At 40.8% G+C, this 1,591-nt stretch overlaps 1 protein-coding gene across 1 annotated transcript; it reads left to right on the forward strand.

Moving 5' to 3' along the window:
* The first annotated feature begins 810 nt into the window (after positions 1-810).
* Positions 811-1,329, forward strand: LOC139868478 (uncharacterized). The gene is made up of 2 exons (XM_071856813.1): positions 811-850; positions 962-1,329. Exons 1-2 carry the CDS (start codon positions 811-813, stop codon positions 1,327-1,329), a joined length of 408 nt encoding a protein of 135 aa, XP_071712914.1.
* Positions 1,330-1,591: the final 262 nt, after the last annotated feature.

The following is a 1,591-nucleotide window of genomic DNA, read 5'->3' on the forward strand; positions in this document are numbered from 1 at the left end:
GATATCATCAGATTCCTATGGCGCAAGAAGATGCAGATAAAACCGCATTTCATACGGGCAAAGGCATATATTGCTATATAATGATGCCTTTCGGTTTAATCAATGCGGCTATGACATATCAACGGTTGATTGATACCGCGTTTGACAAACAAATAGGGCGTAATCTTGAAGCTTATGTAGATGATTTAGTCATCAAAAGCACGACGCAAGAGCGAATCATTGAAGATATGCGCGAAACATTTGACAAACTGCGAAAAATAAACATGAAGCTTAATCCGCTAAAATGTAGCTTTGGCGAAACTGAAGGAAAATTTTTGCGATATCTTGTTACAGAACAAGGTATTCAAGCTAATCCGAAAAAGATCACGGCTATAGAAAATATGACCGCGCCAAAAACGAAAAAGATCACTAGCCGCATTAACGCGTTTCTTGTCTAAAGCTGCCGAATGGCAGTTGCCATTTTTCAAAACTCTAAAAGGGTGCTTGAAGCAAAAGAATTTTGTTTGGTCCAATGAAGCAGAAACCGCGTTTCAAGAGATGAAAAACTTGTTGAAAACTTTGCCTACACTAACAGTGCCAATTCAGGGCGAAATTCTTTATCTTTATATCTCAGTGGCAAACGAAGCTTTCGGTTCAGTTTTGATCGCGGAAAGGAACAAAATACAAAAGTCGGTGTATTTTGTTAGTAAAGCTCTTACGGGAAGTGAAATAAACTATGCGCCGATTGAAAAGTTTGTGTATGCGCTTATTTTAACAACGCGAAGGCTACGAAGGTATTTTCAAGGGCATCCAGTGCATGTATTAACTAATATGCCAATCAAGCAAATCTTAACCAAACCAGAGATATCTGGTAGACTCGCATTGTGGGCAGTAGAATTAGGTGCTTATCAAATATCTTACCTTCCGGGTTGTGCTGAAAAAGGTCAGGTTATGGCGGATTATCTCGCTGAACTGTCTGGAGAGTTGGAGGTGATTAATGAGCGAACAGCGCTAAAACCGGTACTCGGCGAAACTTGGGATTTGTTTACTGATGGCGCTTCGTGCGCAGAAGGTGCAGGTGCGGGTTTGGTTTTGGCAAGCCCAAGTGGTGAGGAGCATACATACGCATTGCGGTTTATTTTTGATGTGACAAATAATGAGGCCGAATATGAAGCATTGCTCGCAGGCTTAAATATTGCGCGAAAAATGAATATTGTTAAGCTGCGTGTATTTACAGATTCACAGTTAGTAGCGAATCAGTTTAATGGATCTTTTGAAGCACACGATCCCTCTATGCGGAAATATTTGCAGCTATTGAAAGAAATGGCAGCGCGATTTGAGCATTTCTAACTCGCACAAGTGCCAAGAAGCCAAAACAAAAAGGCGGATGCGTTGAGCAAATTGGCTGCTTTAACGTTCTCGCACTTTCAAAAACAAGTATGGGTCGAGGAATTACCAAGTAAATCAATAGATAGTGACTTAATGGTTGCATCTGTTACAGAAGAACATCCAAACTGGATGGACCCAATTCTACAATATATCCGCAGTGATATTCTGCCAGATGATAGTCGCGAAGCTCGTTTAGTAGCGCCGATGTATATCATTCAAGATG

This window comes from Rutidosis leptorrhynchoides, chromosome 9, assembly GCF_046630445.1.
Source record: "Rutidosis leptorrhynchoides isolate AG116_Rl617_1_P2 chromosome 9, CSIRO_AGI_Rlap_v1, whole genome shotgun sequence".
Taxonomy (NCBI): Eukaryota; Viridiplantae; Streptophyta; class Magnoliopsida; order Asterales; family Asteraceae; genus Rutidosis; species Rutidosis leptorrhynchoides.